The sequence below is a fragment of the Ranitomeya variabilis genome, chromosome 1 (assembly GCF_051348905.1).
Source record: "Ranitomeya variabilis isolate aRanVar5 chromosome 1, aRanVar5.hap1, whole genome shotgun sequence".
Lineage (NCBI taxonomy): Eukaryota > Metazoa > Chordata > Amphibia > Anura > Dendrobatidae > Ranitomeya > Ranitomeya variabilis.
The window spans coordinates 223217449-223240810 of NC_135232.1; the positions used below are offsets into that span (position 1 = coordinate 223217449).

The 23362-nt window shown below is 44.2% G+C and overlaps 1 protein-coding gene across 1 annotated transcript in view; it reads right to left on the reverse strand.

Moving 5' to 3' along the window:
• The window catches only part of HPD (4-hydroxyphenylpyruvate dioxygenase), an 84791-nt gene that overhangs the window by 4981 nt on the left and 56448 nt on the right, over window positions 1-23362 (reverse strand). Inside the window, exons 7-13 of the mRNA XM_077293128.1 lie at window positions 21699-21788; window positions 7764-7867; window positions 6913-6990; window positions 5190-5352; window positions 4209-4280; window positions 4007-4129; window positions 3816-3932 (exon numbers count right to left, since the gene is read on the reverse strand). Coding sequence (XP_077149243.1) covers window positions 3816-3932; window positions 4007-4129; window positions 4209-4280; window positions 5190-5352; window positions 6913-6990; window positions 7764-7867; window positions 21699-21788 — 747 coding nt within the window. The remainder of the gene's footprint in view (window positions 1-3815; window positions 3933-4006; window positions 4130-4208; window positions 4281-5189; window positions 5353-6912; window positions 6991-7763; window positions 7868-21698; window positions 21789-23362) is intronic.

The window sequence follows — 23362 nt, forward strand, 5'->3', positions numbered from 1 at the left end:
TGTACGGGTTCGTCACTTCCGCTGGAGTCCCCTTCGGTCCTTAATTGCGTCCATGGAGAAGGGAGAATATCTCGCCTTCATAGAAATACAAGATGCATACCTGCATATACTGATTGCACCTGCTCGTCAGAGTTTTCTCAGGATCGCAATCGACCAGGACCACTACCAGTTCGTGGCTCTTCCATTCGGACTCGCCACGGCTCCCAGAGTGTTTACCAAGGTCATGGCAGCCACCATGGACATCCTCCACACCAGAGGCATAGTAGTCGTTCCATACCTGAACGATCTACTCATCAAGGCTCCTACCTTCAAGGACTGTGAGCTCAGCGTCTCAATCACAATCGACACTGAGTCGCATGGGCTGGTTAGTCAACCTACAAAGGTCATCACCAACCCTGAGTGTCTCTGACCTTCCTGGGAATGCTATACAACACCTCCAGGGGTCTAGTGCTCTTTCCTAGGCACAAGGCCCTGGCTCTCCGTCTAGGAGTTCGCACCCTCCTCCGCAAACCCCATCGATCTCTCCGGTTTGCCATGAGAGTCCTCGGCAGGATGGGGGTAGCAATAGAAGCCGTCCCATTTGCCCAGTTTCGCCTCAGGCCTCTCCAACTAGCCATCCTCAAGTCCTGGGACAAGAACCCTTTCTCTCTTGACAGGGAGTTCCGGCTAACGTCGTCAACCAAGAGGTCCCTGCACTGGTGGCTCAAGCCAACCTCGCTAGCAAAGGGGAAATCCTTTCTCACAAGTCATTGGAAAGTTCTGACCACCAATGCGAGCCTGAAGGGTTGGGGTGCAGTGCACCTACACTACAGGGCACAGGGCAAGTGGTCCCCAGTGGAAGCGACCATGCCCATCAACATCCTGGAAATTCGTGCCATCCTCCATGGCATTGAGGGCCTGTCATCACTTACTGGCAGCCTCTCACATCAGAATACAGTCGGACAATGCCACGGCTGTGGCATATGTCAATCACCAAGGGGGAACCCGCAGTACCCAGGCAATGCGAGAAGTGTCACATATCCTCCACTGGGCGGAGGACACAGGGTCGGTTCTCTCGGCGGTCCACATTCCAGGTGTGGACAACTGGGAAGCAGACTTCCTAAGCCGACAAGAAATAGACTCGGGAGAGTGGTCTATCCATCCCGAAATTTTTCGCCAGATCTGCCATCGCTGGGGGACCCCGGATGTGGACCTAATGGCATCCCACTTCAATGCCAAGGTCTCCAACTTCATGGCCAGAACACACGATCCGCGGTCGCTCGGAGCAGACGCTCTGGTTCAGGACTGGACCCAGTTCCAGCTTCTGTATATTTTTCCACCTCTCCTCCTGATATCCAGAGTGGTGAGGAAGATCAAACAAGAGGGAGTTCCAACCATCCTAATTGCACCGAACTGGCCCAGAAGTACATGGTATGCCGACATCGTACAACTTACAGCAGACACCCCCTGGTGTCTCCCCGACCGCCACGATCTTATATCACAAGACCTGTTCTACCACCAGAACTCAGGGGCTGTCAGTTTGACGGCGTGGCCCTTGAGACCTGGGTTCTATCCCAGGCAGGGCTCTTACCGGACGTCATTGGAACCATGATCAGGGCACGGAAGCCAGCCTCTGCCAACATTTATTACCGTACCTGGAAAGCTTTCTTTACCTGGTGCGAATCTCGTGGCCAGACCCCACTCCCTTACTCCCTACCCAAAGTACTTGGTTTTCTCCAATCGGTTCTGGAGACCAGGCTGTCATTGGGCTCGCTTAAGAGCCAGGTGTCAGCCCTCTCAGTGCTTTTTCAAAGGCACATTGCTACCAAGCCGCAAGTAAGGACTTTTCTTCAGGGGGTTTCCCGATTGGTTCCCCCCTACAGACGACCACTAGAAATGTGGGACCTCAACCTGGTCCTGACAGCATTGCAAGAACCACCCTTCGAACCCCTTAAAGAGGTCCCGCACCGCCTTCTCTCCCAGAAGGTGGTTTTCCTGGTGGCAATCACTTCGCTATGCAGGGTGTCTGAACTGACAGCACTCTCCTGCAGACGGCCCTTCCTGGTTTTTCACCAGGACCAGGTAGTTCTTCGTACGGTCCCATCCTTCCTTCCGAAGGTTGTGTCCAACTTCCACCTCAATGAAGAAATTTCACTACCATCCCTTTGTCCGCTTCCGGTTCATAGAGTGGAGAAGGCTCTGCATACGCTTTACCTTGTCAGGGCATTGCATATATACGTGTCTAGGACTGCGTCCTTCCGGAGGTCTGATTCTCTTTTCCGCCTTCCGGAAGGCGGCCACAAGGGTCTGCCAGCTTCCAAAGCTACCCTTGCCAGGTGGATCAAATCCACCATACAAGAGGCCTACCGCCTTAAAAATTCTCCTCTTCCAGCCGGTATTACGGCACACTCTACACGGGCGGTAGGGGCCTCCTGGGCCATTCGGCACCAGGCTTCGGCACAACAAGTGTGTAAGGCGGCCACTTGGACTAGCCTACACACGTTTACTAAACACTACAGGGTTCATACCCAGTCCTCAGCGGACGCGAGCCTGGGTAGATGTGTTCTGCAGGCGGCGGTGCCCTAAGTATAGGGGCCTGTCTGCACAATATTCGTCCATTGCTTCCCACCCAGGGACTGCTTTAGGACTTCCTATGGTCCTGTGTCCCCCAATGAGGCGACAGAGTAAAGGAGATTTTTGTGTACTCACCGTAAAATCTCTTTCTCTTAGCCTCTAATTGGGGGACACAGCTCCCACCCTGTTGCCCTTTCCGGGCCGTTGTGACTGTTGAGTTCTCATATTGTTTTCTTGAGCTCGTACATAGTTGCCTTCTTACAGGCATAATTATGTTATTCATGTTACGTTCCTCCTACTGCTTTTGCACAAAACTGGAGAAGGCTGACGCCGTCCAGGGGTGTATACTGCAGAGGAGGAGCCACAGTTAATCTTTTTCAGATTATGCATAGTGTCGCCTCCTAGTGGACAGCAGCATAACACCCATGGTCCTGTGTCCCCCAATTAGAGGCTAAGAGAAAGAGATTTTACGGTGAGTACTCAAAAATCTCCTTTTCATTTATAATAACCTCTGGGGACAGATTCTCATGCAGATCAGTATCCGGCCCACAGCTCATTTACATATAAGAAAAATGTGGATTTCTCTGGATCACAAATTTCATGGTGTCCTTTTATTCCGCTTCCTATGACCTGCGTGCGTGTATAGATGGGTTAGGAGGGTTGAACCTACTGTCAGGTTCCCTTTAAATGCTACAGCAGGATTTACCACTCTTAAAAATACTAATAAATGGGTTGCTTTATCCCTTTCAGATAAAGCTGCACTAGCAATCATCTTATCACTGCAAGTCTAGCTTCTGAAACTCTGACAATTAGCAGCTATGACTACCAGGTAAATGATTGACTCTAAAAGATTATGGTCAGCCCGACCCCCAAACATAGTGGTCCCAGCCAGCCATCTTGTGTATGAGTGTGTACTGATTTCCACCCAAGAGACGGTGCAGGGAGCTATAGAGTGAAGTAAGCGTCAATTTAAATTTCAGCCCCATATCCTATAATTTTCCCCATTGACATGAATACTGCGCCACACTGAAGGTTCATGTGTGTGGGGGCTTTGAATGCTAGACAATATAGAATGTGCATTTATACGTAGAATAAAGGGGGGATATTGTGACTTTTGTTGAATTGTGGTTTTTAGTAATATTTAGGGAATTTTCTTCATTATGATATTGCCATTGACACAGAGCAGAAGAATTGGTACTACTGGGGTGTATTTGTTCGTTTGGCTATTTCTACTACTCACCAAACTGCCATAAGTTACATACCTGATGATTATGACGTTGAATGACTTCAAGAAACAGGGTTGGTCTGTCTTGGACTGGTTTAGTAAAAATCTGCAGCAAATAGCCTTTCTCATCATAATCCACCAAGATCTTCAGTTCCTAAAAACAAGTCCTTATTGTTAATAACGAATCGCACGCGCAGTGTATTTTATCAACGTCAAATGTCTGCGAACCTCCAGCTTGTCAAGGTTTTCTTTTACTTGTATTTTTGCTGTTTGCAAATTTTCTCTCAGTGTCTGATAATAGGTGGATGGGACAGACATAAACTCCATACCCCTTTCTTTTAAGTTGGTGATCTGCAAGAGAATTTTATTAAACTGACTTATTTTTCTATCTAAACTGTACAATTTTGATAAAAAGCTGTACGACACCTACCGCACTTATGATATCTGAACTGTTTAAGGCAATGTGCTGGACTCCAGGGCCACCGTAATATTCCACATACTCCTATAGTGAGAAAACAATAATAATCATGATGATGGCATTGAACAATATTGCTTCTAGGTTTCTTCTAAGTGCAAATATGCAAATTCCCTCTCCTCCAGAAGGAAGAAAACTGTAGTCACTCTAGTGCCACCTACAGGTAGCTACCATGCAGGTTTAAAATGCAAATAACCTCTCCATCAGGAGGAAGAAAACTATTCTCTCTAGTGCCACCTGCAGGTAGCTACCATGTAGGTTTAAAGTGCAAGTATTAAATTATCTCTCCTCCAGATGGAAGAAAACACTCATCTCTCTACTGCCACGTACAGGTAGCTACCCTGTACGTCAGTGTCTCACTAATTAATATTGTAGATTGTAAGCTCTCACGAGCAGGGTCATCTTATTTTGTCTTATTTTGCTTTATTACTGTATTGTTAACGTTGTTACCTATGACTGTTGTGTTTGAAACTGTTAAACTGTAAAGTGCTGCGGAATATGTTGGCGCTATATAAATAAAGATTATTATTATTATTAATTAATGTCTACCCATTAGAAATATCAACCACAGACATCAATCTATAGACAGAGAGGTTATTAGCATATTTTTTCCAAGCAGCATTGGCCGAAGCATTCTCCACACCAGGATTTCTACAAGGACAGCCAGTACCCACCTGAAAGTTGAGACTTCCATAATCTTTCACTACTGGCTAAAGTATTGCCAATTTTAGTATTGGCCATGTTAATACAAATTAACTTTCTAATTTCTACATGCTAAATATCCTGTGTTCTTCATGTCTCCTCTGGACATATGACGCATGCAGCAATGGATCAGCCTTTATATTGCCTCCCCCTCTTCTCCCCGTGAGTGGTAAGCCATCTGCGTACGTCATTATTTTGTTTTTTTAACATTGTTCAGTCACATTGACTTTGTACCTGAATCTGAGATTTCCTCTTTCCTACAGCTGGCTCATTTATGGGCATCTTGATGGTCTCCTCATAGTTGGCAACCACAATAGAACGGAGCGCACTGAAGTCTGTGTAAAGTTGTTTGTCATCTACAGACCAAAAGCGATGGAACAACAGATTTTTCTGGTACCTACAAAGTTGTGAAAAATGTTTTGGTTGAGTGGAGTTTCTCTTTCTCAGTAAAATTAAGACAAATTTGTACCATAGATTGTTATGATTAATAATTGTTCGTTTTGCACTAGATTGTCAAAACAATTTTTATTTTTGACTATTTAATGTAGTGTGAGCTTGCTGCTCTATGCAAAAAACAAAAAAACAAAAACAGAAGGTTCAATTCATCATTTACCCAACTTTTTATGCTGTGAAATAGCTTGAAATATTGCAATTTATTTTGCTCAGGTACGAGTAGCACAAACATTTTGAGACTTTTCCGGATTTTAGGACCGTTCTACAAACTTTTTAAAAACTGGGCAGTTGGCGAAAAGGTGTGTGGTCCTGCAAAGCCAGTCTGATTCACCAAAATGTACGCGACAAAAGTGGAATCCATTTCTTCTACTTGCACACACAAGTTGAGAAATGCCCCATAATCATTAGGAAGAGCACGACTTCATCAAGACTGGTGTAGTAAATGATGAACTGGGGCCAGAGAGTGCTTCCTAATGTAATATCTTTGCAAAATTGAAATAAGGGTCAGATATTATTTGTGTTGCATGAAGCTGATGGGGTTTTCGCAGTAAAATGGGCACAATATTAAAGATCACAAACAGTATATAGTAGAGTCGTACACTCAAGAAACCAAAGGGACTTCCACAACATAGACATACCTTCTAGCCAGTTGTCTGGTTCCCACATGTATGTTCTTATTATCATACACAAAAACACAATAACGGGACCCCACAGGCGCTGCAAGGAGGGCACAAGCCGGTGCCAGGTCAAATTAAAAACTTTAATGGACCATTAAAGATTTTCATCCAACCTGGCACTGGCTTGCCTCCTTCTTTTAGCACCCATGCGAACCCGCTTTTCCTTTATTCGTATGGTCCAGCTCCATGCCTTGGGCATTGTGTGTCTGCAGGTTGGGGCAGTCCGGGGTGTTCTAATGCCTTGTCCAGTGTTGTGCGTAGTCAGCACAACCATCGAAGGTGAGCACAGTTTGCATCAGTCCAACTTATCCCACTAGTGGATTTACGCATAGAACTGTTTTCTCTATTATTTCTCCTACATGTTGTTGTTGTCAGAAAGACCAAGAAAAATGAGTTTTGATCCTACTCGCACCATTAACAAACGTCCCCCAATGTAGTCCCCTGAGCACTCTGTATTGGACACTCCCCAGCCCCACTGCATTCTGAGTGATGATCTAGTTATCTCCTGGTTGGATGCTTTAGATGGCACACATGCGCCTAAAGGGATATTCTAAATATGAAAGCTATTATCTACGGATAGGGAATAACTTGCAATCTTGAAAGTACCCATTTAGGAGCATCTTTCATGTCTGATATACACAGAGCTATGACAAACTGAATTGAGAAATAGGAGTATAAGAAAATTTTACAAATCAAGAAAATCCCTTAAGTCCATAGGTTTAGGGAGGAGCAAGTCCAACTTTAAGAAAGCACAAAGGTTGTACAAGCAATAAAAGCACTGATTGTATGATTTTATGTATGATGGCCATTTTGTTAGATATATTTACCAGTCAACAATTGACACCATTTCATTATCGGGTTGATTTCCCACCACGTGGTCAATGAAATTTAGTTTGCAGCTGGGCCTACGATATTAACAAATGACAGCAATATCAGCTGGAGACTTAGAAGAAATCTGATCAAAATCTATACACATAGATTACTATTGTTTTATCAACAGTTAGAAATAACCAGTTAAAGGGAACTGTCATTTAAAATAATGCTATCAACCTGCAGAGATGGGGTTAATCTGCAGGTTAATAGCATTTTGAAACTGCCTGGCACATGCACGGAGAGCGGGGGAAATGAACTTTATTATTGTCACCAGAATAATTTCAGTCACCACTCTGTGTATAGAGAGCGATGTCTGTAAACACGCTCCTGCACTGACTGACAGCAGGCTCAGCACTAAGGCTGGCTGTCAGTCAGTGACGGGAGCAAGATTACAGCCAACGCTCTCTATGCACAGAGCTGTGACTGAAACCATTTTGGCGCCAGCCCCATGACTCAAAGAGCAAGCCTGCCGGGAGGAGTAAAGTTCATTTCCTCAGTGACGGCTCCGAATGGTGTCAGAACGCTATTAACCTGCAGATTAACCCTATATCTGCTAGTTAATAGCATTATTTTACATGACAGGTTCCTTTTAATTCTGTGCTAAGCAAAACATATATTTTCAGGTAACTGAGACATACAAGGCTTTAGAAGGTACTGATATTCTACAAGTAATTTCCTTTTGCATAGCTTACTGTTCCTGGTCGTGTTTGGCATCAAGATCCCATAAAACGTCTAAATTAGTTATATGGATATACATTGGCTGCTTTATATAAAATCCACACATACCATTATTCCACATACTTACAGCTTCAGGAGCAGAGGATCCTTCGATAATGGGGCTTGAAACCCTGGTAAGAAGATGCCACTGTAATCCATCCTTTCCAAAAGTGTGTGAGTTGTATCTCCATACTGGGTGCAGACAGGTAAAATGTAAATGTAGGAAATGTCACAGCTTCTGACAGATTTATTTTTACCATTCTGGTAACACTTTTTTGCATTTATCAAATTTAATAATGGTTTTTCTAACACATTGATGGAATATAAATTCTTAATCTAAGATCTTCTACCTAAGAAGAAAACTTGGCAGTACAGAGCTGTAATTCCTTTTTAAATATTCTGTCCCAAACGACTTAGTTAAACCAAAATATATAAAATATTACACTGATCAAAGGGTAGGTACATACGACATTTTAATTACGACGATGATCGAGGTTTATCCAGGCAAGACACTTCATGAAAGGCCAGCCTTTTTTTTTTCTTGAAGCAGCTTTGTTGATGGTTATACCATCGTTTTTGCAGCTGCTCCAACATTGACGTCTCTTTTTTCTTTAATGTTTACTATAACTTGTGGGTGGCTAGAATGAACATGCTACTTCTTTCAACCGCTTCATGGTTTTCGAACCCTGACGAAGTTAAGAGAAGTGACAGAAGGCTGAGAACATGCACAGCAATGTCATTTTTACATTGCTGCACGTTATGTTTATTTTTTGCGACAATTTTTGAAGCAGAATCCACCAGTAAGAAAAGACATAGTGTGCACATACCCTAACGATTCTATGTGAAATTACTGTTTCTGTGACAAACATAACAAGTAGGACTACATTGCATGAGAAATTCAGAACATACAGTGAAAGTTGCAGATTTTAACAGCAATTTTTATATAATAATATTTATTCAATTTATAAAGCACACATAAAGGTTACAGCATATACAGCGAACGAAATAAGTATTGAACACGTCACCAATTTTCTAAGTAAATATATTTCAAAAGGTGCTATTGACATGAAATTCTCACCAGATGTTGGTAACAACTAGGGATGAGCGATCACTAAAATGCTCGGATGCTCGTTACTTGAACCAAGCAATTTCTAATGCTCGGATGTTCATTTTGCGCAATGAATATAATGGAAGTCAATGGGAAATCTGAACATTTTTCCGTCAGACCCCACAAGAAGGTCAAGGGAGCAGTGAAAATTTTTAAATGGATGGCAAATATGTTGAACTAGATGGTGGCCCGATTCTAACGCATCGGGTATTCTAGAATATGCATGTCCACGTAGTATATTGCCCAACCACGTAGTATATTGCCCAGCCACGTAGTATATTGCCCAGCCACGTAGTATATTGCCCAGTTATGTAGTATATTGCCCAGTGACATAGTATATTGCCCAGCCACGTAGTATATTGCCCAGTGACGTAGTATATAGCCCAGCCACGTAGTATATTGCCCAGTGATGTAGTATACAGCACAGAGCCACGTAGCATATTGCACAGCGACGTAGTATACAGCACAGAGCCACGTAGTATATTGCCCAGCCACGTAGTATATTGGCCAGTCAGGTAGTATATTGCCCAGCTACATAGTATATTGCCCAGCCACGTATGTCACAGGTTAAAAAATAAAAAATAAACATATACGGTACTCACCTTCCGAGGGCCCATTGTAGTACTGTCGCCTGTGTGCGGTGCACTCGGCAGCTTCCGGTCCCATGGTTGGTATGAGCGCAGGACCTGCGAAGATGTCGCGGTCACATGACCGTGACGTCATGGCAGGTCCTTCTCGCACAGGCACGCAGGACTTGTGATGACGTCTCGGTCACATGACTGTGACGTCATGGCAGGTCCTTCTCGCATACCATCCTTGCCACCGGAACCTGCCGCTTGCATGGAGCGGTCACCGGAGCGTCGCGAGGAGCGGGAAAGGCGGCGGAAGGTGAGTATATAATGATTTTTATTTTTTTTTATTATTTTTAACATTAGATGTTTTTACTATAGATGCTGCATAGGCAGCATCAATAGCAAAAACTTGGTCACACAGGGTTAATAGCGGCGTGAGTTACCCGCGGCATAACGCAGTCCGTTACCGCTGGCATTAACCCTGTGTGAGCAGTAGCTGCAGGGAGTATGGAGCGGGCGCCGGGCACTGACTGCAGGGGAGTAGGGAGGGACTAATCGGACTGTGGCCGTCGCTGATTGGTCGCGACAGCCATGACAGGCAGCTGGCGAGACCAATCAGCGACTTGGATTCCATGACAGACAGAGGCTGCGACCAATGAATATCCGAGACAGACAGACAGACGGAAGTACCCCTTAGACAATTATATAGTAGATGATAGAACAATATGGGGAAGACTTCTGGAAGTATCTCTGACTCCCAGATCACTGCTGAGAACAATAGTGCTACACTTTTACTCTACTTTAAGGACTGACAATAGAACATTCAAAATAAACGAGAAATTGTGGTTTACAGAGAAAAAATGTTAAGAAACATTATTTCCTGTATAATGACTTGTATATAAGGAACATTTTAAGCAGATTATAAAAAAATAATAATTTAAGTAAACAAAATATTTTTTTATTAATTTTTAATACATTTTTATTATTTTCTTGTTAAGAAAATTGGAAATTTCAGTGTATTTTATAAAGGAAGCAAGGACTGCTAAAAATTTGAAAAATTAGATGGAAGATACACCTTTTATTAGACATAAACCAGGGCCTCATACACATTTTGTTCAAGTTCAAAGCCTGCCAAAAAATACAAGCAGGGTGATCCATACACCCTTGAAGGTGCCTCATTAAAATATTGTGAACAAAGTGTAGTTGTTGTCCTTCTACACTCATAACGACTTTGCACACTGTGAAAAGCCAGGAAAAAATTATAAGGAGGGTCATCCATACATCCTTGAAGTCACCAATTGGAGTGCCTCATAAAAAAATTTACAAAGTATAGTTGATGTACTCCTACACTCATAAAGGAAAAAAGTTATAAGGAAGGTCATTCATAGACCCTTCAAGGTAACAACTGGCGGGCCTCATTCAAATATTGAAGCTTAAAAACACTTTATGTGCATCAGCATTTTCTGTAAACAGCCGAAAGCGCCTGTCTGTTTTGACCTCCCCAACGGCACTAAAATCTGCTTGGACAAGACGCTAACAGCAGGGCAGCACAACACCTCCAAGGCATAGAGGTACAACTCATGCCTAGTGTCCAGCTTTGAGGCCCTATAGTTGAAGGTTGCAGAGGAATTAGGGAGTACACTGGTTTTATCGACCAGGTATTACTTGTACCCCTGCCTCTGCTGTACCTGGTGTGTGTCTCCCTTGTCGATCCTCCTTGGTTGGGCAAGGTAGCTTGACCCCTGCCATTAGGATTGTCTGATGGGATTTTTTGCAACATATTTTCCATGATGGCCTTCTGGTATAGGACCATTTTAGTAGAGCTCCCCACCTCAGAAAGAAGAGATGCAAGGTTCTCCTTGTAGTGTGGGTCTAGCAAGGTGAACAACCAGTATTCTTTTTTTTTTTTTGGGCCAAAATGAATGTAACGCGAGGGTCATGGGAAAGGCAGCGGTACATAAAGTCGTTCATATGTGCCAAACGCCCTACTTCCCCACACTTCCCTGTCTACCCCATGATGACAACTATCCATCTACTTTTTCTCCTCCATCTCCTCATCATTCCCCTTATCAACTCATCCATGCCCACTTTTCAGTTGTTATGTGTGGAGGCTGCCCAGAATACTGACGGGCATGTTGGAGCTGGTATTCGACAACTGGCTTCTGCTGCTCCCAAAGCCTTGCCAGCATGTGCAGTGCGGAGATCCAGGACGTGATGACCTGAGCTGTAGCCGACTTGGGGAAATGGGTGCTGGCATGGCGCACCTTGTCCTGAAGCTTTGGCAAATCTGAGAAACCACTGAACCACCAAATTGAGCACGTAGGACAAGCTTCACAGCTGCCACCAGGTTGCGGCCATTATCACACACGACCGAGCCTGGTTGGAGGTTCAGCAACGAGAGTCACAGATCTGTCTGGTCTTTTATTCCTTTCCATAACTCTGCCGCTGTGTGCGGTTTGTCTCCTAAACAACTTAGCTTCAGCAGAGCCTGTTTGCCACTTTGATGACGTAGTGCTGCGGAGCTTCCAGAACAATGTGTTCTGGGATACCGAATAGGAGATGGATGATTATGAGGGGCTGCAGGAACTACTGTAGGAGGTGGAGGAAACCCTGATCGAAGTAGGGCCAGCAATCTTCGGCATTGGTAACACATGTGCTGTTCTAGGGTTGGACTAGGCCCAGGCCTTCACAATATTCACCCAGTATGCAGTCAGGGAAATGTAACGTCCCTGGCCACAAGCACTTGTCCATGTGTCAGTTAGTAGTGTACAATCTCAATAACTGCATTGGTAAGGGCACGGGTGATGTTCCTGGACACCTGCTGGTACAAGGCGGGGACTGTTGTGATTTTGCTTTTTGCTCCCTCTAGTGGTCATTAGTGATTTGACTCTGGAGCGTCTGTCTTTTCCTATATCCTCACCTGGGCCGTTAGTTCAGGGGCGTTGCTATATAAGCTCCCTGGACCTTCAGTTCAATGCCTGGCATCGTTGAAATCAGAGCTAATCTGTTGTGCTCTTGTCCTCTGATCCTGGTTCCTGTTTTTCAAGCTAAGTCTGCTTCTTTGCTTTTTGCTTTTGTTTTGTTTGGTATTTTTGTCCAGCTTGTTCCTATCTGTATCCTGACCTTTGCTGGAAGCTCTAGGGGGCTGGTGTTCTCTGTTGTGAATTTGCTTTTTGCTCCCTCTAGTGGTTACTAGTTTTTTGACTCTGGTTTTTCTGTCATTCCTTTTATCCGCACCTGGGTCGTTAGTTAGGGGTGTTGCTATATAAGCTCCCTGGACCTTCAGTTCAATGCCTGGCAACGTAGTTATCAGAGCTAGTCTGCTGTGCTCTTGTCTACTGATCCTGGTTCCAGTTATATCAGCTAAGTCTGCCTTTTGCTTTTTGCTATTTGTTTTGGTTTTGTATTTTTGTCCAGCTTGTTCCAATCTATATCCTGACCTTTGCTGGAAGCTCTAGGGGGCTGGTGTTCTCCCCCCGGACCGTTAGACGGTTCGGGGGTTCTTGAATTTCCAGTGTGGATTTTGATAGGGTTTTTGTTGACCATATAAGTTACCTTTCTTTATTCTGCTATCAGTAAGCGGGCCTCTCTGTGCTAAACCTGGTTCATTTCTGTGTTTGTCATTTCCTCTTACCTCACCGTCATTATTTGTGGGGGGCTTCTATCCAGCTTTGGGGTCCCCTTCTCTGGAGGCAAGAAAGGTCTTTGTTTTCCTCTACTAGGGGTAGCTAGATTCTCCGGCTGGCGCGTGTCATCTAGAATCAACGTAGGAATGATCCCCGGCTACTTCTAGTGTTGGCGTTAGGAGTAGATATATGGTCAACCCAGTTACCACTGCCCTATGAGCTGGATTTTTGTATTCTGCAGACTTCCACGTTCCTCTGAGACCCTCGCCATTGGGGTCATAACAGTTTGCCAGGCCAGTATTAAATGTTTAATGCATTGCAGAAGAGGGATTATAAGAAAGAAGATTCTGAGTTTTTTTTTTTTTTTTTTTCTTTCTCCTTCCCCTTTACCTCAGAGTGGCTATGCTTGCTGCAGACATGAATGTCCAGACCTTGATTACAAGTGTGGACCAGCTGGCTACTCGTGTGCAGGGCATACAAGACTATGTTATCAGAAATCCTAGGTCAGAACCTAAAATACCGATTCCTGAACTGTTTTCCGGAGACAGGTTTAAGTTTAGGAATTTCGTGAATAATTGTAAATTGTTTTTGTCCCTGAGACCCTGTTCATCAGGAGATTCTGCTCAGCAAGTAAAAATTGTTATTTCGTTCTTACGGGGCGACCCTCAGGATTGGGCTTTTTCGCTGGCGCCAGGAGATCCGGCATTGGCTGATCTTGATGCGTTTTTTCTGGCGCTCGGTTTACTTTATGAGGAACCCAATCTTGAGATTCAGGCAGAAAAGGCCTTGCTGGCTATGTCTCAGGGGCAGGACGAGGCTGAAGTGTATTGCCAAAAATTTCGGAAATGGTCCGTGCTGACACATTGGAACGAGTGTGCACTGGCCGCTAATTTTAGAAATGGCCTTTCTGAAGCCATTAAGAATGTTATGGTGGGTTTTCCCATTCCCACAGGTCTGAATGATACTATGGCACTGGCTATTCAAATTGACCGGCGGTTGCGGGAGCGCAAAACCGCAAATTCCCTCATGGTGTTGTCTGAACAGACACCTAATTCGGTGCAATGTGATAGAAAAACCGCAAATTCCCTCATGGTGTTGTCTGAACAGACACCTGATTTAATGCAATGTGATAGAATCCTGACTAGAAATGAGCGGAAAATTCATAGACGCCGGAATGGCTTGTGCTACTACTGTGGTGATTCTACACATGTTATCTCAGCATGCTCTAAACGTATAGCTAAGGTTGTTAGTCCTGTCACCGTTGGTAATTTGCAACCTAAATTTATTCTGTCTGTAACTTTGATTTGCTCACTGTCATCTTATCCTGTCATGGCGTTTGTAGATTCAGGTGCTGCCCTGAGTCTCATGGATCTCTCATTTGCTAAGCGCTGTGGATTTACTCTTGAACCATTAGAAAATCCTATTCCTCTTAGGGGTATTGATGCTACACCATTGGCAGCAAATAAACCGCAGTATTGGACTCAGGTTACCATGTGCATGACTCCTGAACACCGCGAGGTGATACGTTTCCTGGTTTTACATAAAATGCATGATTTGGTCGTTTTAGGGCTGCCATGGTTACAGACCCATAATCCAGTCCTGGACTGGAAGGCTATGTCAGTCTCAAGTTGGGGCTGTCGTGGTATTCATGAGGATTCCCTGCCTGTGTCTATTGCTTCTTCTACGCCTTCGGAAGTTCCGGAGTATTTGTCTGATTATCAGGATGTCTTCAGTGAGTCTGAGTCCAGTGCACTGCCTCCTCATAGGGACTGTGACTGTGCTATAGATTTGATCCCAGGCAGTAAATTTCCTAAGGGAAGACTGTTTAATCTGTCGGTACCTGAACATACCGCTATGCGTTCATATATCAAGGAGTCTCTGGAAAAAGGACATATTCGTCCGTCTTCTTCCCCTCTTGGTGCGGGATTCTTTTTTGTGGCAAAAAAGGACGGATCTTTGAGACCTTGTATTGATTATCGGCTTTTAAATAAGATCACTGTCAAATTTCAGTATCCTTTACCGCTGTTGTCTGACTTTTTGCCCGGATTAAGGGTGCCAAGTGGTTCACCAAGATAGACCTTCGTGGTGCGTACAACCTTGTGCGCATTAAGCAAGGTGATGAATGGAAAACCGCATTCAATACGCCCGAAGGTCATTTTGAGTACTTGGTGATGCCTTTTGGGCTCTCCAATGCGCCTTCAGTTTTTCAGTCCTTTATGCATGACATTTTCCGGAAGTATCTGGATAAATTTTTGATTGTTTATCTGGATGATATTTTGGTTTTTTCTGATAATTGGGATTCGCATGTGGAGCAGGTCAGGTTGGTCTTTAAAATTTTGCGTGAAAATTCTTTGTTTGTCAAGGGCTCAAAGTGTCTCTTTGGTGTACAGAAGGTTCCCTTTTTGGGGTTCATTTTTTCCCCTTCTGCTGTGGAGATGGACCCAGTCAAGGTCCGAGCTATTCTTGATTGGACTCAGCCCTCGTCAGTTAAGAGTCTTCAGAAGTTCTTGGGCTTCGCTAACTTCTACCGTCGTTTTATCGCTAATTTTTCTAGCATTGTGAAACCTTTGACGGATATGACCAAGAAGGGCTCCGATGTAGCTAACTGGGCTCCTGCTGCCGTGGAGGCTTTCCAGGAGTTGAAACGCCGGTTTACTTCGGCGCCTGTTTTGTGCCAGCCTGACGTCTCACTTCCCTTTCAGGTTGAGGTGGATGCTTCGGAGATTGGGGCAGGGGCCGTTTTGTCGCAGAGAGGCCCTGGTTGCTCTGTTATGAAACCTTGTGCCTTTTTCTCTAGGAAGTTTTCGCCTGCCGAGCGAAATTATGATGTGGGCAATCGGGAGTTGTTGGCCATGAAATGGGCATTTGAGGAGTGGCGTCATTGGCTCGAGGGTGCTAAGCATCGTGTGGTGGTCTTGACTGATCACAAAAATCTGATGTATCTCGAGTCTGCTAAACGCCTTAATCCGAGACAGGCCCGCTGGTCATTGTTTTTCTCCCGCTTTGATTTTGTTGTCTCGTATTTACCAGGTTCAAAGAATGTGAAGGCCGATGCTCTTTCTAGGAGCTTTGTGCCTGATGCTCCTGGAGTCGCTGATCCTGTTGGTATTCTTAAAGATGGAGTTATCTTGTCAGCTATTTCTCCGGATCTGCGACGTGTGTTGCAGAGATTTCAGGCTGATAGGCCTGAGTCTTGTCCACCTGACAGACTGTTTGTCCCGGATAAGTGGACCAGCAGAGTCATTTCCGAGGTTCATTCCTCGGTGTTGGCAGGTCACCCGGGAATTTTTGGCACCAGAGATCTGGTGGCCAGGTCCTTTTGGTGGCCTTCCTTGTCAAGGGATGTGCGGTCATTTGTGCAGTCCTGTGGGACTTGTGCTCGAGCTAAGCCTTGCTGTTCTCGTGCCAGCGGTTTGCTCTTGCCCTTGCCTGTCCCGAAGAGACCTTGGACACATATCTCCATGGATTTCATTTCTGATCTTCCGCTATCTCAGGGCATGTCCGTTATCTGGGTGATATGTGATCGCTTCTCCAAGATGGTCCATTTGGTTCCTTTGCCTAAGCTGCCTTCCTCTTCCGATCTGGTTCCTGTGTTTTTCCAGAACGTGGTTCGTTTGCACGGCATCCCTGAGAATATTGTGTCAGACAGAGGATCCCAGTTCGTTTCCAGGTTCTGGCGATCCTTTTGTAGTAGGATGGGCATTGATTTGTCGTTTTCGTCTGCTTTCCATCCTCAGACTAATGGACAGACGGAGCGAACCAATCAGACTTTGGAGGCTTATTTGAGGTGTTTTGTCTCTGCTGATCAGGACGATTGGGTGACGTTCTTGCCGTTGGCTGAGTTTGCCCTTAATAATCGGGCTAGTTCCGCCACCTTGGTTTCGCCTTTTTTCTGCAACTCTGGTTTCCATCCTCGCTTTTCTTCGGGTCATGTGGAGCCTTCTGACTGTCCTGGGGTGGATTCTGTGGTGGATAGGTTGCAGCAGATCTGGAATCATGTGGTGGACAACTTGAAGTTGTCACAGGAGAAGGCTCAGCGCTTTGCCAACCGCCGCCGCGGTGTGGGTCCCCGACTACGCGTTGGGGATTTGGTGTGGCTTTCTTCCCGCTTTGTTCCTATGAAGGTCTCCTCTCCCAAATTTAAACCTCGTTTTATTGGGCCTTACAAGATATTGGAAATCCTTAATCCTGTATCTTTTCGTCTGGATCTTCCTGTGTCGTTTGCTATTCACAATGTATTTCATAGGTCCTTGTTGCGGCGGTACATTGTGCCTGTAGTTCCTTCTGCTGAGCCTCCTGCTCCGGTGTTGGTTGAGGGCGAGTTGGAGTACGTGGTGGAGAAGATCTTGGATTCTCGCCTCTCCAGGCGGAGGCTTCAGTACCTGGTCAAGTGGAAGGGCTATGGTCAGGAGGATAATTCCTGGGTGGTCGCCTCTGATGTTCATGCGGCCGATTTAGTTCGTGCCTTTCATGCCGCTCATCCTGATCGCCCTGGTGGTCGTGGTGAGGGTTCGGTGACCCCTCACTAAGGGGGGGGGTACTGTTGTGAATTTGCTTTTTGCTCCCTCTAGTGGTTACTAGTTTTTTGACTCTGGTTTTTCTGTCATTCCTTTTATCCGCACCTGGGTCGTTAGTTAGGGGTGTTGCTATATAAGCTCCCTGGACCTTCAGTTCAATGCCTGGCAACGTAGTTATCAGAGCTAGTCTGCTGTGCTCTTGTCTACTGATCCTGGTTCCAGTTATATCAGCTAAGTCTGCCTTTTGCTTTTTGCTATTTGTTTTGGTTTTGTATTTTTGTCCAGCTTGTTCCAATCTATATCCTGACCTTTGCTGGAAGCTCTAGGGGGCTGGTGTTCTCCCCCCGGACCGTTAGACGGTTCGGGGGTTCTTGAATTTCCAGTGTGGATTTTGATAGGGTTTTTGTTGACCATATAAGTTACCTTTCTTTATTCTGCTATCAGTAAGCGGGCCTCTCTGTGCTAAACCTGGTTCATTTCTGTGTTTGTCATTTCCTCTTACCTCACCGTCATTATTTGTGGGGGGCTTCTATCCAGCTTTGGGGTCCCCTTCTCTGGAGGCAAGAAAGGTCTTTGTTTTCCTCTACTAGGGGTAGCTAGATTCTCCGGCTGGCGCGTGTCATCTAGAATCAACGTAGGAATGATCCCCGGCTACTTCTAGTGTTGGCGTTAGGAGTAGATATATGGTCAACCCAGTTACCACTGCCCTATGAGCTGGATTTTTGTATTCTGCAGACTTCCACGTTCCTCTGAGACCCTCGCCATTGGGGTCATAACAGTTCTCCCCACGGACCGTTAGACGGTTCGGGGGTTCTTGAATCTCCAGCGTGGATTTTTATAGGGTTTTTGTTGACCAGATAAGTTATCTTGCTATATTCTGCTATTAGTAAGCTGGCCTCTCTTTGCTGAACCTGGTTCATTTCTGTGTTTGTCATTTCCTCTTACCTCACCGTTATTATTTGTGGGGGGCTTGTATCTTGCTTTGGGGTCCCTTTCTCTCGAGGCAAGAGAGGTCTTTGTTTTCTTCTCCTAGGGGTAGTTAGATTCTCCGGCTGGCGCGAGTCATCCAGCGATCACCGTAGGCATGATCCCCGGCTACTTCTAGTGTTGGCGTTAGGAGTAGCTATTTGGTCAACCCAGTTACCACAGCCCTATGAGCTGGATTTTTGTATCTTGCAGACTTACACGTTCCTCTGAGACCCTGTCCACTGGGGTCATAACAGGGGACACCACATCTGGAGAAAAGTGGCAGATCGGGACCGAGTACCGAGGGTTGGTTGCCGCCATGAGTCGGTGGAAATTTTCCATGTCTACAAGCCTAAACAGCAACATTTCCACAGTAAGCACCCTATCATTTGAGCCTGTGGGTGGATGGGAACTTTCTTTTTCATTGCAAGGCCTGGGGTAGGGACAGTTGAACAATGTGCTGCGCCAATTTTTTGTCAGTGCCTGATGATTGTGCCTCCAAATGTGCAGGTGCATGGCGGGAGGCAAATGCACCAGTGTCAGACAGGGGATTGGGAAGCAACTAGCACATGGGATGAGGCAGTGGTGTCACTCGCTGGCACCAATCGTGGATCCAGGCATTCGGCCCACCAAGTCGAGTGCTTAGATGACATGCCTGATCATGCTGGTGGTGGTTAGGTTCTTGGTGGTCAGGCCCCTGATGATCATTGCATGGAACAAGTTTCAAATGACCATTTTTTTGTTTCTGAACTATCTTTAAAAAAGTCCCAGACTGGGGAACGCCTAACTCTTTGACGAAGAAATTAACGAATTTCGGTGCTCTGTGGAACACTTGCCTGCCTTCTCCCTCTGGTCCAAGTATCACCGAGCACATTTTCTCATCCCTAGTAACAACCCATCCAATCCACACAGGCAAAGAAATCAAGCCATATATGTGCATAAATTAAGTTATGTGCATTAATGAGAAATTACACAGGAAAAAGTATTGAATATGCTTACTGAAATGTATTTAATACTTTGTACAAAAGCCTTTGTTGGTGATGATCTTCAAGAAGACTCCTGTATGGAGAAACTAGTCGAATGCATTGATCAGGTGTGATTTTGTCTCATTCTTCCACACAAAGACTCTTCAAACTCCTTTTATTAACTCTGAGCTTTGGTTCCTTCCATACATTTTCTATTGGATTCAGTTCAGGTGATTGGCTGGGCCATTCCAGCAGCTTTATTTTCTTTCTCTGAACCAATTGAGAGTATCCTTGGCTGTTTGTTTTGGATCATTGTCTTGCTGAAATATCCACGCTTGTTTCATCTTAATCATCCCAGTAGATGGCAGCAGATTTTTATCAAGAATGTCTCGGTACATTTGTCCATTCATCCTTACTTCAATCACATGAAGTTTGCCAGTGCCATATGCTGAAAAACAGCACCACACCATGATGTTCAGACATCCAAACTTCTCTGTTGGTATGGCATTTTTGGGGTGATATGCAGTGCCTTTTGGCCTCCAAACAAGGTGTGAATTATGGCATGTAAAGAGTTCAATTTTGGTCTCCTCTGACCAGACTATATTATCCCAGTATTTCTCAGGCTTGTCTAAGTGTTGTTGAGCAAACTTTAAAAGCACTTGAACATGCTTTCTGTTCAGCAATGGAGTCTTGCTTGGTGAGTGTGTATACAGGCCATAGAGATTAAGCGCATTGCTTATTATTTTATTTGAAACAATTGTACCTGCTGATTCCAGGTCTTTCTGTAGCTCTCCACAGGTGGACATTGGCTCTTGAACAACTCTTCTGATAAATCTTTTCACTTTTCTGTCTGAAATCTAGCGAGGAGCACCTGGCCGTGGCCAGTTTATGGTGAAATGATGTTTTCTCCACTTCTGGATTATGGCCACAACAATGCTTACTGGAACCTTCAGTAGGTTAGAAATTCTTCTGTAGCCAATGCCATCAGTATGTTTTGCAACAATAAGTTTGCAAAGGTCTTGAGATAGCTGACTGGTTTTAGCCATCATGAGATGTTTCTTGTGTGGCACCTTAGTAATGAGATACCTTTTTATAGCTCATCAGTTGTTGAACCAGCTGATATAATTTTTCACTAAGTGGCAGGATTGTTTTCAAATTACTGACAGATTTCAACTGGTGTCATGACTTCTCATAGCTTTTTGGACCTCTCTCATTTCATGTGTTCAAATCCTTTTTCCTGTGTAATTTCTCATTATTTCACATAACTTAATGTATGGACATCTAAGGTTTGATATATTTGCCTGTGTGGTTTGGATGGGTTGTAACTTGTTACCTGACATCTGGTGGGAATTTCATGTCAATAGCACCTTTAGAAATATATTTACTTAGAAAATTGGTGTTCAATACTTATTTCACGTGCTGTAACTTTAATAATATTGCTACAGCTAATAAGAAAATAATAGAAAAGTGAGAATAAAAGAACTAAGGAAAGCAGAATCTTATCTTACATCCAATGTTAATCAAAACAAATTAGCGCTGACAAAAGCATGTAGATACAGTACATGTATGTAAGTGAAAGTTCAAAATGCTCCTAAAAGTCATGGATCAAAATTAAGTTTAAATTTAATAACCATTTATTCATTTTCTAGTTTTTTTTTAATTGAATTGAATTTAAAAAAATTACAGTATAAATCAGATCTACCAATTCCAAAAACTATTATTTTTTTTTTCAAAATTACAAATCTCACATAATTTGTACAATTCTCATTTGGTAGGAACACCCTCTAATATCTGGGTGTTCATATCTTGCCGCAATGTGTCCTTACAATTCATAATGTATTTTAACATTCTTATTTCAAAAACTGATCTAGTCTCAGCCTGGCTTTTTAATGGAAGTAAAACTGATGTCACTGGCTTTCATCATGTCCTCTAAACAAGGTAACCATACCATTGAGTCAAATTCTGCCCAAAGGTCACAGTATACCACAAGAATGGGCCCTGTTTTATTGGGTTACACCAAATATAATTTATGTGAATGAAATGGAACATAAATACTGTATAATATCCTTTCCATTCTACTTAAGGGCCCAAATATTACAATATACTCACTTGCCCCTTCTCCCCATGTCCACTAAATGTGCAAATTAGGGCATAAGATAAAAGAGGAGACACATACAAAAAAGCAAAAGGGGCCCAGATAATCCATACTGCTGCCCTGGTACATAAATACAAACACAATTAAATAAAAACAGATTGAAGATATAATTACTGTCTGAATGACTGCAAATTTGACTCTTCCATATTTATCTTCCTCGATCCAGGGCTCCTTTACTATTACTGCACCCCTTTCTCTGGCTTTCTGATAAAATAAAAACAAATTCTGTAAATTATTAATTCAATTACTTAAAACTAAATGTGTACACTGGTTGATCCTACACTTTACATGAATGCTCATTAATAGGGGGTGATGAACGGCTGAATAACTGTTTGTATGAATGTTTGTTTGCAATCAGGAAAGATATATATCTTGGTACCGTGTTAGCCAGTAGATAAAAAAATTTTTTTAGAATTGAGAGTCCTCAGTGGTTGATACCTTTTAATGGCTAACTGAAAAGATGGTAACAAATTGCAAGCTTTCGAGACTACACAGGTCTCTTCATCAGGCATAGACTAATACAAATTCTGAAGAATCACATATTTATGCACAACATAGCACAGAAAAACAACCAACCATGGATAAGACAGGTGGCATGAAGCAGAATTAAGGTACCGTCACACTAGGTGATATCGCCAGCGATCCGTGACGTTGCAGCGACCTGGATAGCGATATCGCTGTATTTGACACGCAGCAGCGATCTGGATCCCGCTGTGAAATTGCTGGTCGCTGCTAGAAGGTCTGCACTTTATTTGGTCGCTAGGTCGCCGTGTATCGCCGTGTTTGACAGCAAAAGCAAGGATACCAGCGATATTTTACACTGGTAACCAGGGTAAACATCGGGTTACTAAGCGCAGGGCCGCGCTTAGTAACCCGATGTTTACCCTGGTTACCAGCGTAAAAGTTAAAAAAACAAACAGCACATACTCACCAGCGCGTCCCCCAGCCTCTGCTTCCTGACACTGACTGAGCGCCGGCCCTAAACTGAAAGTGAAAGCACAGCGGTGACGTCACCGCTGTGCTGTTAGGGCCGGAGCTCAGTCAGTGTCAGGAAGCAGAGGCTGGGGGACGCGCTGGTGAGTATGTGCTGTTTGTTTTTTTAACTTTTACGCTGGTAACCAGGGTAAACATCGGGTTACTAAGCGCGGCCCTGCGCTTAGCAACCCGATGCTTACCCTGGTTACCCGGGGACCTCGGCATCGTTGGTCGCTGGAGAGCGGTCTGTGTGACAGCTCTCCAGCGACCAAACAGCGACGCTGCAGCGATCGGCATCGCTGTCGCTATCGCTGCAGCGTCGCTTAATGTGACGGTACCTTTACCATGAGTGATAAACAGTTATGTCCATAAATGTTGGGCCAGTTCTTAGATAAGGAATGTTTTATTGTCCTCTGATTGGGGTCTCTGTTGTGATGACCCCTCATAGTCTGAGGGGCAAGTTCCTTAGTTGATGTAAAAAGACATAAATCCATGCAACACATTCATTCCACCACTAAGACAGTCAAAGGTTGTCATCAGTTTATATTCCCAAACTCTTCTGTCTCTCTGAGTTTTAAAGTTACCCTTTAACACAAGTAATTTCATGTCCATAATGCTATGATTTGGGAGACAAAAATGTATTGCCACAGGTAGATCCATTCTTTTTTCTCTTATTGTATGGCGGTGAGAATTCATTCTTGTTCGAAGCTTTTGCCCTGTCTCCCCCACATACAGACCCCCAGTTGGACATCTAGTACAAATAATTAAGTACACCACATTAGAAGTGACGCAGCTGAAAGTAC